At 49.0% G+C, this 13,360-nt stretch overlaps 1 protein-coding gene across 6 annotated transcripts in view; it reads right to left on the reverse strand.

Moving 5' to 3' along the window:
- The window catches only part of IPO8 (importin 8), a 95,300-nt gene that overhangs the window by 42,195 nt on the left and 39,745 nt on the right, over positions 1-13,360 (reverse strand). For all 6 annotated transcript variants that reach the window (XR_011646690.1, XM_071210246.1, XM_058282997.2 and 3 more), the window contains 6 exons: positions 12,845-12,944; positions 3,841-3,917; positions 3,446-3,562; positions 2,956-3,045; positions 1,263-1,428; positions 123-283 (listed from right to left, as the gene is read on the reverse strand). Coding sequence is in view for 5 of the 6 variants with exons in the window: in XM_071210246.1 (XP_071066347.1) it covers positions 123-283; positions 1,263-1,428; positions 2,956-3,045; positions 3,446-3,562; positions 3,841-3,917; positions 12,845-12,944 (711 nt within the window). In the remaining variant the exon portion in view is untranslated. The remainder of the gene's footprint in view (positions 1-122; positions 284-1,262; positions 1,429-2,955; positions 3,046-3,445; positions 3,563-3,840; positions 3,918-12,844; positions 12,945-13,360) is intronic.

A 13,360-nucleotide genomic window follows, 5' to 3' on the forward strand; every position in this document is an offset into this window, starting at 1 on the left:
CAGCACTACGAGAGCAAACGTTCTTTTTTATACCAGCATCTCGGTAACAGGAAACTGAGCCCCAGGCTTTAGAGTCTGCCTGGCTCAGGCGGCAGGCGGCACGGGCAGCGGCGCGGCCTTACCAGGTGCTGGGTCATGTCCACGGCGATGGAGGCCACCTCCTGACTGTATTCGCAGATCATCTTCTGGATGGCATTAGTGACGTCGTCGTTCTCCGTCTCCCTGACGATGTGCAGCAGCTCCTGCATGACGGGCCTCACGTACGGCTTCATGTATTCTTTAGCTAATGCAACCAGACAAAACGAGTAACCGTCAACCATTCACAGGGGGTAAAAAGAATTAATTTGGTCACAGGACAAAGTGACACGGGGTAATAAAGAAGGTTTCAGGTACACACTTGCTCTGCGGTAAATATCCTACAAAGCTACCAAGATAATGCTCACCAAAACCTCGATTTTCTCAAAAGCAACATAGGGATAAGGCAGGAAAGAACTGTCCCACCCAAAACGCCAATAGCCTCCCCTGAGAAATTCTCATTACACAAAGGTTCTGTCATTGGAACAAACTGCAGAGCATGAGCCTGGTATCAGGACAGAGTACAAAACACCACGTACATAAGACGACGTCCAGTGCCGGCCCTGCCCCCCGCCCACACCCCTGCTCAGGAGTCAACCCTCCCTGAGTGACTGCTGAAGAGTGGTAAGGAGATTCATGTCTTCTTAAAGCCAAATTTACTTTCGAAGGTTTACTTGAACATTTTTCTAAAGAAACAAATGAGATGTCTGTGCTATTACTCATTAGAAATACTACTTGCTACTTTCAGAACAAGTAAATTCATAGATTCCTAGTGTTAGAAAGGAATCCTGAAGCCATCTAGTCCAATTCCCCTAAACTTAAAGATTAGAAACCTAAGCCATGGCAAATTATGTGCCTTGCCCAAGTTTACATGGCGACTTAGTAGCAAAACTGGAATGAGACCCCCAAATGTCAATCCCCAGTCTTCCCCAGGCCCAACAATAGCACTTGTTCCATAATCTCAAATTATCCTGGAAACCACAGCCAAAAGGACCTCCTTAAAAGGACAATAATAAATCCATATACAATTCAGAGGTGGCAAAAGCTCAGAAATCCAAACCCTGAACTCTCTAAGACTAAGGAAACAGCCTTATTAGTGCAGAAAGGCAAAAAAAAAAAAAAAAAGTATTTGAGAAGACCACATCAAAAAGAAAAAAAAGTCTTCTCAAAGGAATATTAGACTGTACCTTGTATCTGGTTAGAAATTAACGCCTGAAGAGCAAGGGCAGCTTCTACTTTGACGGGCATCTCTTTATCTTCAATCAGGCTCTTCTTTGCTAGCTCAACAGCATTTCTTAGATTGAGCTCATTATGAAACTTCAAAGAACTGAACGCATGAAGTACCCAACAAGACTATTAGAAAAAGAGTGAAGTTGGGAGCTGTTAGGATTATGGCATTATGTAATTATGTCATACACACAAGAACTTCTTACTCAGTAAAATATCACTAATTCTACCAAATATTGTTTGTTTTCAGAAGATGGCATTTTAACCTTAGTTCCTGACTTCTGCTTGCCCCACTCTTTTTATAATAAAGGCAGTTTTATTACTTCCAAGTTAGCTATAAGCAGTAACGCTTTTCACTGGAAAGAGAAAAAGAAATAAAAAGAAAACAAGTATTTCAACAAAAAAAAATCTTATTTATTCTTTTAATAAATAGTATGGCTCAGAACTCTTTTATTATTTATATGTAAATGCTACTACAAAACCAGTGCTTGAAATTAACTTGCTGGCATTCACATAAAACATTATTTTCTCTTATATTAACTTGCTTAGCAAACTTCTTTTTATCACTGACATAAGTAAGGTATAAAAGGAATTTTCAGGGAAGCAGATTTGGTTCAACTGATAGAGCATCCATCTACATATGGGAGGTCCAGGGTTCAAACCCAGGGCCTCCTGACCCATGTGCAGTGCTGATGCCCACAAGGAGTGCTGTGCCACGCAGGGGTGTCCCCCACATAGGGGAGCCCCATGCACAAGGAGTGTGCCCCGTAAGGAGAGCTGCCCAGCGTGAAAGAAAGTGCAGCCTGCCCAGGAATGGCACCACACACACAGACAGCTGATACAGCAAGATGATGCAACAAAAGGAGACACAGATTCTCAGTGCCACTGACAAGAATGAAAGCAGACACAGAAGAACACACAGCGAATGGACACAGAGAACAGACAATGGGGGTTGGGAAAGAGGAGAGAAATAAATAAAAAATAAATCTTTTTTTAAAAAAAAAGAATTTTCAAACTTACATACCTTACCAAATTTTAAACCATTACACCATAAAATCATATATATTTTTTACTTTATTTTCTATGTGCATAAAACACAATCAACAGTAATTAATTTGAATTACTAAAGAAAATTTATACAATCTCTTAAAGGATTTTAATTTTTTTTTAAAAATTAAATTCTACATTTATTTCTTCATAAAATACATCGGTTCTAAAAATAACATTTAAGACACAAGTAAATTTACATGGATTACTATTTTCTCCCTTTTCCTAAGGCAACATCCATCTGTTATACTAGAAGTCATAATCAACTTTTTAGCCAAACTAGGATTTCATGCTGCTTGAGACAGTGAAAATGAATCCATTTACAAATTTACATTATACATTCCTGTAATATTATCCTTTCCACACAGCAAGTTTTGCATATGCAGCAAATGAGGCTAGAGTAGAAAATGAAAGGAGCTGGAATTAAAATTCAAAAATCCTTTATTTACTAGCTAGTTCTTTATTCAATTGTTGATATTACTATTAACAAACATTCTAGACTTGTTTCATCTCAGTAATTGGTGAAAGTTCAATCACCTGAGAACATTTATTTCAATCTTACAGATGAAAACTTTAAGATATATAATGGAAATACAGAAAACTTACTCTAGCTCGAAGATATCCCAGGTTAGACAATAGTAATGGAAAGACATGATTCTGCAGCAACAACTCCATTTGGTCCTTGAATAAACTCTTCTGTTAAATGGAAATTAAATTTCAACTTATCAGTGTTTTTTTCCTCGTATGCAAGAATTAATTCATAATAAACTATGTTTTTTATGACTTGCATTTAATATACGTCTATTCACTATTGCATAAAAATTATTTAACTTACATACTGCATGTTTTAAAATGAGACACAAGTAGTACCTTAAATACAATTTGATATGGATTAATTTTCATAGAAAGAAGAAATAATATTAAGTCATTTAGGATCCTTCTTTACATAGCAAGTTCCATACTAAAAATATGACAAGTCAAAATTCCTTTTCATTAAAGAAATCGGGGACAGAAGAGCACTTGTAGCCACTCAATTATGCACAAACAGGCGCGGCCGCACTGCCCTGTGCCTCCTGCCGAGCGTGCCGTGCATCACCTTCAGCAGGATGTCAGCCAGGGAGCCCACCACGTGCAGCGCCCCGTCCTTCCTCCGGGGGTCCGCGTCGGGGCCCGTCAGGATCTGGTGGCAGAACGCCATCGTCTTGGGCAGCACCTGAAGAAAGAGAGGGCCACGTCAGGCTATGAGAGCCTGCAGTGCCTTACTCCTCACCAAATAGGAGCACATGTCCAGAGACAAACTCTCAACAGGAAAGGCATAATTCCTCAAGAAAGCAGAAAACCCTAATGTCCCTCACCAGGACAGAAGAGTATTCTTAAAGTGAGGGAGTATAACTAAGAACGAAAGAATTTTTCAAATACTAGGGGTATACTAGAGTATCAGATCAATACATGTGACCTTTTAGTTTGGATTTAAAGAGAGTAAGTACACACCTCTTTTCTTTTCTTTGCAGCAGTATACAAGAGAGTCTGGGCTGCAGTGGTGGGAGAAGCATAATCTTCAAAAATATCTACAATTTCAAAAGGTTAAACAATGTGGTAAAATACAATTATCACTTATATATTTTAAACCTGAAAAACCACTATTCCAAAACCAAGAAATAAAATATTCCATATATGGCATTGGTTTAAAGCATTAAAAAGCTAAGCATTAAAAAGCTAAGGACATATCACCCCATGTTTTCATATACAATAATATTTATCAAAGTCTACTGTCTGCCCTTTTAAAGCATCACATTGAAGAAAACAATGCATATTAGGTCTGTTTTCTTGAGCAAAGATAATGTGCTTTATTTCTACATCCAAAAAAATTGTTTCTGTGATCAATATTCTGTAATTTTCTTCATACAAAATAAACACTTGCTTTTAATTGAGAAGGACTGGAGAAAAGATATATTTTTGATTACTTCCTTTTCCTTTACCCCCTTCTTATTCATACTCTAATTAAAATATTCTATCTGGATCAATAATGATTTAGCTTGACTACTGTTGAACAAGATTTTGAGGTTTTCTGCCTCATAAAATTATGAGTTAACAAACTATTATTTGCTGTAATTCATTTCAATAAGATGTGAAGAATTCCCAAATATGAATTTGATATTCTTGAAAGAATTATGTTCTAAAGAGAAATTACACAACTAAGTCAATAATTTATTTCATTCTTAGAGATTATGTCCAATAATTAGAGCTATAATATAAAAAATTACAATTATGTTATAATTTCTATTATATTTGAATTGTTTACATTTATAAATGTTATGCTATCTATTTTTTATAATTGATTATATGAAATCTAACTAGACCCTGTACTCTCTTAAAAAAAAAATTTACTTAATGCTTATATGGTTAAAAGGAGAAATTTCAGATTGTAGATATGGTACTAGAAGAAAAAAATGTTTAAACAATTAAAAAACATAGGACTGTACAATACAAACAGCGAACCCTATTGTAAACAAGGAACTATAGTTAATAGTACAATTTGCACTGAGGGATAGGATGGTGAACAAAAAAGTCCTCATGGGCTTACATAGTGAGAAATGAACAGCTTTTTCCACATAAAATAGATGGGGTTCAGGGAAATGCAGAGCAGGACAAGGAAGCAGAGCGACAGAGTGTTGCCGCCTTTCTCCACCCCTCCTCCCCTTCCAGCCCCCGCCGTCCTTCCCGCCAGTCCCGCCCATATTGCCAACCCACAATCTGCCCTCTTCCCCAGTAACTGCTTACCTCAGGTCTATCCATCAGCTTCAGCCTGTCCACAGCCGCCCCTTAGCCAGTCCTCCCTTCATCACGTCCCTCCCTCTACCCAACCCTATATAGCTAAGTGTACTTCCGTAATAAAGCAGACCTGTTCTTGCGCTCAAGCGGTCTCCGTGGTTTTTCCCCAACCGCGCGTCCCCCATGCCTGGAGAACCAGTGCTCCCTCTTGGGGCACCCCCCGCCGGTGGTTCGGCAGGAGCAAGCCCCCCTGACTCTTGGGCCTGAGCGAGGACGAAACCCTCTCGCTCAGCTACAACTGGCGCCCAACGTGGCAGCTCCTCCCCCGACCCCTCTCTGCTGCTGCTGCTGCTGCTGTGATCGTCCTCCCCTCCAGGTAGGGACCCCTCGCCCGGACGAGCCCCAAGGGACTCCTCGCCGTCGTCCCGTCCCTATCCCGTCATGGGCGCCTCTTTGTCATTGCGTCAGGCGCCGCAAGTCAGGGCCCTCGCTGCCCTGCTCGATGCCAATGGAGTCCGCGTCTCCTTGCGGCAGCTCCAAAAGTACTGGGATCTCTTGCTCCCCTTTAATCCGTGGCTCGCCACCTGCCAACTCTGGAGCCCGGACACCTATTCGCGACTCATAGATCGAGTCACCTCCGCCATGGAGCACGAGAAACGCACCTTCCCAGCAGGCCTCTTACCCGTTCTCGTTGCCATTCGCGCTTGCCTCCTTGGCACTCCTACCGAGGCCGTTTATGAAGCTTCTCCCAAACGGCCTCTAGACTGTGATCCCGATGAGCCCGCCGACACTGACTCTCTGTCTAACCAACTTGCTGCCGCTCTCGAGCGCGAACCTCCCCGCCCGAGCTCCCCGCAGCAGACAGAAACCACTCCTGCCGCTCCCCAATATGGCGGACTTCCGCCTTCTTCCCCCACTTCTGCCCAAGATGGCGCGCATCCGGCTTCTTCTTCGCCGGTGTCCTCCTCCTGCCTCTACCCGCCTCTTCCTGCCCAGTCAGCATCCGGTTCAGGCCCAGAAACTGCATGGTCGCCATCTTCCGCTAAACCGGAAACGCCCCTCGCGCCATTTTGTCCGCTGCCAGATGTCGCTGCTCCGCCATCTTCGCCGGCGCCCGGAAGGGTCCCGCCGCCATTTTGTTGTCGCCCGGAAGCCGCTAAGCCGCCATTTTCTTACCCGTGTTCCGCTTATCCCTTGCCGCCGCCGTACGGCAATAGCCCTTCACCTGCCTTGGCTGCTCCATCAATCCCCGGTGTCACGTCTTCTCAAACCCCCCAGCTGTATCCGCTAAATCCGCAGCCCACGCCGCAGCGACCCCAAACTTGGCTACCCTTTACAGCGGAAGAGGTCAGGACCCTCCGCAAAGCTTAAAGGAAGACGGAATTGGCAGCCCTTATGCGCAGCAACTACTTGAGGAGTTGGGGACCCAACTCGTTCTCCCACATGACTGGATTGCACTAGCCCGTGCCATCCTGACGCCGGGTCAATTTATTGAATGGCGCACCCATTACCAAGCGGCTGTTGACCGGCAAATCGTGGAGAATGCCCAAGCTGGCGTCCTCGATCCCTCCGATGCATACACGGGGACCAACAATTATGCAGACCCTCGTTCTTACCTCCAAATTGACCCAGGGTTTTGGCACCGGGTAAAGGTCCTCGTCCAGCGGTCTCTCTCTCTAGTCTCCACCAAGCAGCCCACCAAGCTCGCGCAACTGCTTCAAGACTCTAATGAGACTTTCTCAGCATTTGTCGCCCGCGTCCTGGAAGCTTGCCAGCGGAAAATTTCTAGCGAGGACGCCCAGTTTGCGCTGGCTAAAGAACTTATCATAGACGGATGCCTTGCGCCATTCCGAGCCGTAGTCCTTCCCATACGTGATAAAGCTCTGCACGAGTGGGTCCTTGCTTGTCGCGACGTCGACCCGCAAGTCAAAACGCTCACCGCTGCCTTTGCGTCTGCCATGGCTGTTTCATCCACCTCCACTTCCGTCTGCTTTCGGTGCGGCCAGCCCGGCCACTTCGTCCGCGAGTGCTCCCAGTCAGGCCCAGCGCCTCGCTCAGACACGCCAATGCAACGGCCAAGGGGCCCTTCTACGCCGTGTCCGCGTTGTGGGAAAGGATATCACTGGGCCCGCGACTGCCGTTCCACCCAAGGTTCCCAGCAGCCTTTAAACTCCCAGCGGGGCAGGCCTCAGCCTCACCCCCAAGAGGCCCTCAGAAGAATTCCCAAGCCATAATGTGGACAATGCCCATCACGCGCCGCCAGAGACCCTCATTAGAGCTCAAAATCGATGGGCAATGGCTCGATGGGCTCCTGGATTCCGGCGCTGAAGTCTCCTGTGTTCCCTTCGAAGTCGCTGCGTTCAATCACTGGCCCCTCGAAACCGGCCCTCAAGTCATCGGCGCCACAGGAGCCGCTGCCTCCTGGAAAACATCCCAGCCTCTGCTTTGGAGCAACCGAGAAGGCCACGAAGGCCAAATTCGCCCACTCGTCCTTTCGTCTGTCCAAACCATCTTATGGGGGAGAGATGTCCTCAGCCAGCTAAAGGCCCGAATCACCACAGAAGCCTTCTCAGCTGCGCTGCCCCCCCCCTCCTAGGGGCCACTGCTCCCATCTCAAAACCTGACCCTATCCCTCTGGAATGGGACACAGAGGAGCCCATCTGGGTCGAGCAGTGGCCCTTGCCAGCTCACAAATTGCAGGCTCTCTCTGCCCTCGTCAAAGAGCAGCTACAAGCAGGGCATATAGAGCCGTCCACTAGTCCCTACAATTCACCGGTCTTTGTCATTAGCAAAAAGAACACCAGCAAATACCGCCTTCTCCACGACCTCTGTGAGATCAACAAACATATTAAGCCTATGGGGTCACCTCAGCCAGGATGCCCGCATCCCACCGCAGTCCCCCAGCATTTTCATGCGGCATCCATTGACATCAAGGACTGCTTTTTCTCTATTCCTCTTCACCCCCGGGACTGTCCACGATTCGCGTTCATAGTTCCGCGCATCAACAACCAAGGCGCAGCTCAGCGATTTCAGTGGCGAGTATTGCCTCAAGGCATGTGCAACAGCCCGACTATGTGCCAACTGTATGTCAACCATGCTGTTGAGCCGCTGCGCTCCAAGTTCAATCCGGAGCACACATACATTCTCCACTACATGGACGACCTCCTTTTAGCAGCGAGCTCCAGTGCGCTCCTCAATGATCTGCTCTCAGCAATAATAACAAACCTCTCCAGCCTCGGGCTTACTGTGCAGTCTGACAAAATAAACCTCCAGCCTCCTTTCCAATTTTTAGGCTTTCATTTTCATCGGTTTATCCAGCCCACAAGCCCAAAAATCCACCTCTCTCCGAAGATGACATTAACTGAGCTCCAACAGCTCTGCGGGCAAATCAATTGGCTTCGCTCGGCGCTTCCCATCACAACAGCGCAAATGCAGCCTCTCTTCGAGCTTTTGCAGACAAGGGACAGCCCTCCAACGGCGACCACTCGCAGCATCATCATCACTCCAGAGGCTCGAGAAGCCGTCCAACAAGTCAGCGCCGCCCTGCAACAGTGTCGCCTGGAGCGGTTCTCCCCCACCCTTCCAATCTTGGCTTTAGTTCTGCCAACGCCAATCACTCCCACAGGTCTCTTGTGGCAAGATGGCCCTCTCCTTTTTCTGCATACGTCAAAGAGCAAACTCCCGAAAATCTGCCCTTTTATAAGGGCCTGGATCGCGTTGGCCACTGACTTAGTACTTCTCTCCATACAAACGTATGGTATCCCGCCACACACCATTGTTTGGCCTTTAGATGCCACGGAAGTTACCTCCCTCATCATGAACAATGCCCAAATGCAGAGCCTGATAGAGCTCTTTCGCGGCTCCTTTGACAACCACTATCCTCATCACCGATTGCTGCAGGGAATGTCTCAATTGGCGTTTTCCAACCCGTTCCGTCCATTGCCCGCACGGAACCCGATCCCTTCAGCCATCACTGCCTTCACAGATGCCTCAAAAATGGCGTTTGCTGCCATCATATACACTCCTGGGAATCCTGAGCCACGGCAACTGCTGTTCGCAAATGACTTTTCTGTTCAAGTGGGCGAGCTTCTAGCTGTCACTGCAGTCCTCAATCTCCACCCAGACCAGCCTCTCAACATCTTTACTGACAGCCTGTACACTCTTCAAGTGTGCCGCGGCCTCCCGCTTGCCACTTTCTTACCGGGTGACTCAAACATTGATCGAGCGCTCGCTTTCGTACAGCGACTTCTTGAAGCGAGGCAACAGCCCTGGTTCATTGCTCATATCAGAAGCCATTCTGGCCTACCAGGACCGCTGGCTCAAGGGAATGACCTCGCTGATGCTTCTGTGTCAAGCCGCCAGGTAAACCCGGTCCTCCTACATGAAAACCCTGCCGACGGGCCGCGGCTTGGAGACTTTGTTAATCAAGCCAAGCTCCTGCATTCCCAATTCCACTTCTCCGCGCGGTGCATCCGGAAGCTCTTCCCAGACCTTCCCATTGAAACTTGCAAACACCTTGTGCGCGCGTGCCGGACTTGCGCGCCATTGTTGCCACTTGGGCCTTTGCAGCCTCAGGGTGTTAACCCCGCGGCCTCCGCCCCAACTCAAGGTGGCAATTAGATGTCACTCATGTCAGCGCCTTTGGCCGCCTCAAATATCTTCATGTAGCAATTGACACCTTTTCGCATCTGTGCTATGCAGTCCCTCTTGCGGGAGAAAGTGCTAAACACTGCGTCCAGGCGCTTCGCCAAGCTATTTTGTTCATGGGAATTCCATGGGATCTCAAAACAGACAACGGACCAGCGTATCGCAGTGCCGCCTTCGCCAGCTTTGTGCAGATGTATCACATCACGCATCATTTTGGCATTCCATACAATCCACAGGGGCAAGGAATCGTTGAGCGCACTCACCAACAGCTCAAGCTACTTATTCAAAAAGAAAGGGCCTCTTCTCCCCACAAGGCCCCAGCCGACGTCGTGACTGCCTGCCTCATTCATCACAATCTCCTAACCTTCGATGACCATGGACTCTCCCCCACCCATAAGCACTGGGGACCCATGTGGCAGCCCTCGCAAGTTCCCCTTGTCCATTGGAAAGACCCTGCCACAAATCGTTGGCAAGATCCAGCTCCCCTCCTAGCACAGGGGAGGGGCTTTGCTTGTGTCTTTCCAGAGTCTGCGCCGCAGCCGCTCTGGATTCCTGGGCGCTGCATCCGGCCTGCCACTAGTTCCACCGAACGATCAGCACCCTATGCCTTCGGTGAGAGATAACATTGACAGTGGATACGGCCCAGAGGTCGCCCCGTTCACCCGGATCCAGCACCAGCCATCATCAAGATGCCGCACCGTCAGATGATGCCTCTACACAGCCTCGCAGCCGTTCTCTTTGTCCTGGCTTCCCTCGCTCTCCCAGCCGCTGCCAACCCGAGTCACCAGCCCTTCAATTGGACCCTCTCCCTCTGGCAACAAAAAAGGCTCCTCGCCTCGAACGTAACCGCCTCCGCCCCCTCTTTCACTACGGATGTCGCCAACCTCACTGGACGCACGAACCTTCCGTCTTATGAGTGGGGGGGACACAACCCCGCTGCCACAGGTTTCTACATGTGCCCATCCTCCACCAGAGGATGTCATGACCCAACGCACTATTACTGTCCTTCCTGGGGGTGCGAAACCATCGCCCACGGATGGTCCAGCACCCCTAACAAAGACCCATACCTCACTCTCCAGCGTAATGCTACTCGATGGAACACCATTACACTCATAGTCAAAGACCCCAACTCCGACCTCTGGTTACGAGGCCGCATGTGGGGAGCCCGCCTGTATGCAGTAGGCTACGATTACGGCGCCATTATCACTATAAAAAAGGAGCCAATTCCCACACGTTCCACCTCAGTGGGCCCAAATCAGATTTTCAATCCTCCAAAGGCACAGCCCCCTTCTCTGCCCCGCTCCACCTCGCCCGCTCCTTTGCCCGGCACCCCCCTCGCCACTGCCTCCCTCAGCTCCCACAACCCCAAGCCTCGCTTACCCCCTACTCTGTACCCCAGCCCCCTCCCATCGCCACCCTTTTAGGTCTCGCTGGAGCAGGCACGGGGATCGCCGCCCTTGCCCTCCGGCAGGCTGTCGATCAAGATATTACCTATCTCTCTCCTCCCGTACCTGCTCCCATTCCTAGGCCCCCTTATCATTATCCTCTTAGCCCTCACTGTGGGCCCCTGGGCCATCAGAAGGATAGTCCACCTTGCCAAAGATCAAGCCAATGCAGTGTTCAGCTCCTTTGTACAAGTCCACTACCAACGCCTCGCCACCGCTGAGTCCCCCCCCAGCCGTCCACCCCGCCCCTTCCGCCCGCACCACCTACTCCAGACCGCACGCCTATAGCTTCTTGTCTTCCTCCCCTCACTTCTCCCCAACTGTTCCTCCCCTTCGGGCGGGGGGTCCGGGGACATCATGAGCCCGTTTCGCTGGCAAGGCTCGGCGCGCGCCAGGCGCCGGCGTGCGCCGACCCTAATGGCGGGCACATGCGTCCTGGCCAGATGCTATGTCTTCCGCTCACGGCCAGCCGGTCCTCGTGGTCTCCCCCCACCCCTTGTCCTATTCCAGTACCCGTCCTTATAACCTCCTTTTCCTCCTCCTCCTCCTCGTAATCCTTGTCTTTTGTTGCTGCGCACACAGAGTTATTCACACCCACAGTGCGCACCAAAACTTGTTGCCTCTATTTCCTTTTAAAAACAAAAGGAGCAATTGTTGCCGCCTTTCTCCACCCCTCCTCCCCTTCCAGCCCCCGCCGTCCTTCCCGCCAGTCCCGCCCATATTGCCAACCCACAATCTGCCCTCTTCCCCAGTAACTGCTTACCTCAGGTCTATCCATCAGCTTCAGCCTGTCCACAGCCGCCCCTTAGCCAACCCTCCCTTCATCACGCCCCTCCCTCTACCCAACCCTATATAGCTAAGTGTACTTCCGTAATAAAGCAGACCTGTTCTTGCGCTCAAGCGGTCTCCGTGGTTTTTCCCCAACCGCGCGTCCCCCACGCCTGGAGAACCGGTGCTCCCTCTTGGGGCACCCCCGCCGGCTGATCGGCAGGAGCAAGTCCCCCCGACTCTTGGGCCTGAGCGAGGACGGAACCCCCACGCTCAGCTACAACAGAGCATGGGGTGCAGTTAAAGCAGGTATCAAGGCAAGCCTCTCAGATTCCCTGGTACGGTAACGTTTTGGCAGAGCAAGTGAAGTGAGGGAGAAAGCAATCCGTAGAAATAGAAAGATACCGCGCTGCAGCCAAGGGGACCGCATGTCTCAAAGTCTGGAGGGCTTGCCAGGACAGTCAACAGGTTCAACAGCTATCTGCTGAATTTGGCGAACCTACGTAACGCTTATCACTAAATGTCTTGAAAATTGTCACAAACTTCAAAACAGGCAGTTGCATCAAGGGATCTGAAAACTTGAGAAGCATCTGGACACAGACAAGGGCGGCCCTGCAGATGAGCACGACACAGTGAAAGCAGCAAGTGGCCCCCGACGGTGCCGGCCCCCGCCCCGAGGAGCAGCGTGGCTTCCACCTCAGTCCCCAGAGGCCCTCGCCTCGGAACGCCCTCCACTGGGTTCAGAGTCACCACGCACAGCAGAACCCTGGGAGCCCAGCACTCACAAAACCCGCTCATAAATACAAATTCAGGCATAACGCTTCACATCCAGGACTGATGAGGAATAAAAGCATCTCGCTTACCAAATTTCATCCGTATATACTCATATGGATCTTCCTGCCACAGCTCTTCATCCTCATCTTTATAGCACATCACAGAAAAAATCACATCCTCAGAGATGTTCTAAGAGAAAAACAACGATGACAAGTGAATCCTGGCGAGACAGATTGAGCGCACCGATGCCATGTTCCCTGGCAGCCTCCCGGCCTTGGCTCTGCTATAGTCTTTCCAGACTCTACCAGGAATCTTTCCGTTAAGTCTGCAATCCTGAAGGTGGAAGCAGGAAAGCAGAAGCCCCTAAGGGGGTGGTTGGGGTTAAAGAGTTCAACGTAGACCTGTTTTTAAACAATAGACTAAAAGTGAAAACAAAGAGCTGGATGTAAAATATAAAATGCTACCCTTTGAACCAACAGCAGGGAAAATAAAGTTCTACTAACAAATCGATACCAAGCATACCTGGGAAGTGCAACACGTTAAACCAAGGTCACATTTACTATCACGGTTCTTATTTTGAAAAAATTTACATTCCCATTTTAGTC

The sequence above is a fragment of the Dasypus novemcinctus genome, chromosome 20, assembly GCF_030445035.2.
Source record: "Dasypus novemcinctus isolate mDasNov1 chromosome 20, mDasNov1.1.hap2, whole genome shotgun sequence".
In the NCBI taxonomy this organism is placed as follows: Eukaryota; Metazoa; Chordata; class Mammalia; order Cingulata; family Dasypodidae; genus Dasypus; species Dasypus novemcinctus.